Raw genomic sequence first — 1526 nt, 5'->3', positions numbered from 1 at the left:
TTCTTTACTAAAACAACATTGGCAAGCCAGTCGGGATATTGGACCTCTCGAATGAACCGAGCACTTATGAGTTTGTTAATTTCTTCGCGGATGACCTCCCGACGCTCTGGGGCGAACTGTCTTTTCCTCTGTTTTACTGGCCTAGCCCCTGGGCTAATGTTAAGCCTGTGGACTGCAATTTTAGGGTCTATCCCTGACATATCCTCAACCTTCCAGGCAAAAACGTCAATGTTGCGAGATAAGCAACCAACAAGTTCTGTCTTCAGGGTGACGTCAAGATCCCGACCAATCGTCACCTTCTTATCATGCTCGAGCTCAATTTCCATCAATTCCTCGACGGGAGCAAGTTTGACTTGTTGCCCATCCTCGGGATCCATCCTCGAGATTTGCATGACGTCGTTATTTATTTCCCGAACACTGGCAACATAGCATTGTCTGACAGCTATCTGGTCTCCACGGACAACCCCAACGCCATTACTTGTTGGAAACTTCATGGCCAGGTGGAAGGTAGACACAATGGCTTTAATTTTGTTCAGGAGTGGTCTTCCCAGAATAGCGTTATAGGCCATTGAGACACGTACCACCTGGAAAGATGTCATCTCCGTAATCTGTTTCTGGCCAGAACCCAAAGTTAGAGGGAGCTCGACGACACCCTCTGGAGTGATGACTCCTCCCCCAAACCCCTGGAGAGGAGTTTTAACCGCTTTGAGCTGCTGAGATGAGATTCCCATTTTGGCAAAAGCTTCTTGTGAAAGTATATTGGCCGCACTCCCGTTGTCAACCAAGATCCTCTTTACTTCAAAATTGGCCAAAACCGTTGAGATTACCAAGGCGTGTGGGAGTGATATGCCTTCTAAGTCTCCGGTCCCAAAAGTGATATCCTCCAGCTTTCCATGAGGCATCCCAGAGGCCAAGGCATATCGTCGGGCATACTGTTTTCTTCCATTGTTGGAGTCTCCTCCCGAGGCAATACCTCCAATGATGATATTGATGGTTCCAGCAGTGGGTTGACCATCCCTTTTTGCCTTAGGGTCTTTTTCCCTGGCACGATCATTCCTTGGGCGCTTGTCGTTACCGACGTAGGAGCTCAGTAGTCCTCTTTTAATAAGGGCTTCAATCTCCCGTTGTAGGGCCTTACAGTTCTCTGTGGTATGCCCATGATCCCGATGGAACTCACAGTACTTGTTCATGTCCCTGGATTCGGGTGGTGACCTCATTCTGACAGGCCATTTCAGTTCCTTCATATCCTTGATCTCCATCAATATATTGGTCTTTGACGTATTTAAACGCGTGAACGGCGTCGGGGGAACCTCCTGCCTCTGTTTTTTTCGATGTTGTTCTTCACGGGGGTTCGGGTCATGCTGTCTTTTATGCTCGACCCTATCATGGGATGGTCCAACCTTTCTCGGGTTCAGTTTTTCCTCCATATTTATGTACTTCTCGGCTCGGGTAAGAAGCTCGGTGACTGTCTTCGGCGGAGTTTTGGATAAAGACATCTTGAAAGCCTCGCACTTTATGGCATATGT

The 1526-nt window shown here is 48.1% G+C and overlaps 1 protein-coding gene across 1 annotated transcript; it reads right to left on the bottom strand.

Annotated features, from left to right (window-relative positions):
* Window positions 1-7: 7 nt before the first annotated feature.
* LOC111387490 lies at window positions 8-1496 on the bottom strand. The gene is made up of 2 exons (XM_023012045.1): window positions 96-1496; window positions 8-46 (listed from the first exon to the last, which is right to left on the bottom strand). The coding sequence occupies exons 1-2, from the start codon at window positions 1494-1496 to the stop codon at window positions 8-10; spliced, it is 1440 nt and encodes a 479-aa protein (XP_022867813.1).
* Between the last annotated feature and the right edge of the window lie 30 nt (window positions 1497-1526).

This window comes from Olea europaea, unplaced genomic scaffold (assembly GCF_002742605.1).
Source record: "Olea europaea var. sylvestris unplaced genomic scaffold, O_europaea_v1 scaffold4058, whole genome shotgun sequence".
Taxonomy (NCBI): domain Eukaryota; kingdom Viridiplantae; phylum Streptophyta; class Magnoliopsida; order Lamiales; family Oleaceae; genus Olea; species Olea europaea.
The sequence above is the reverse complement of the archived record's forward strand: the minus strand, read 5'-3'. Positions and strand labels throughout refer to the sequence as shown.

Coding starts and splice junctions, on each gene's coding strand:
- LOC111387490 (XM_023012045.1), bottom strand. CDS start 1,496: ATGTCTTTATCCAAAACTCCGCCGAAGACAGTCACCGAGCTTCTTACC. Junction 47..95: donor TCGCCCCAGAGCGTCGGGAG/GTCATCCGCGAA, acceptor GGTTCATTCGAG/AGGTCCAATATCCCGACTGG.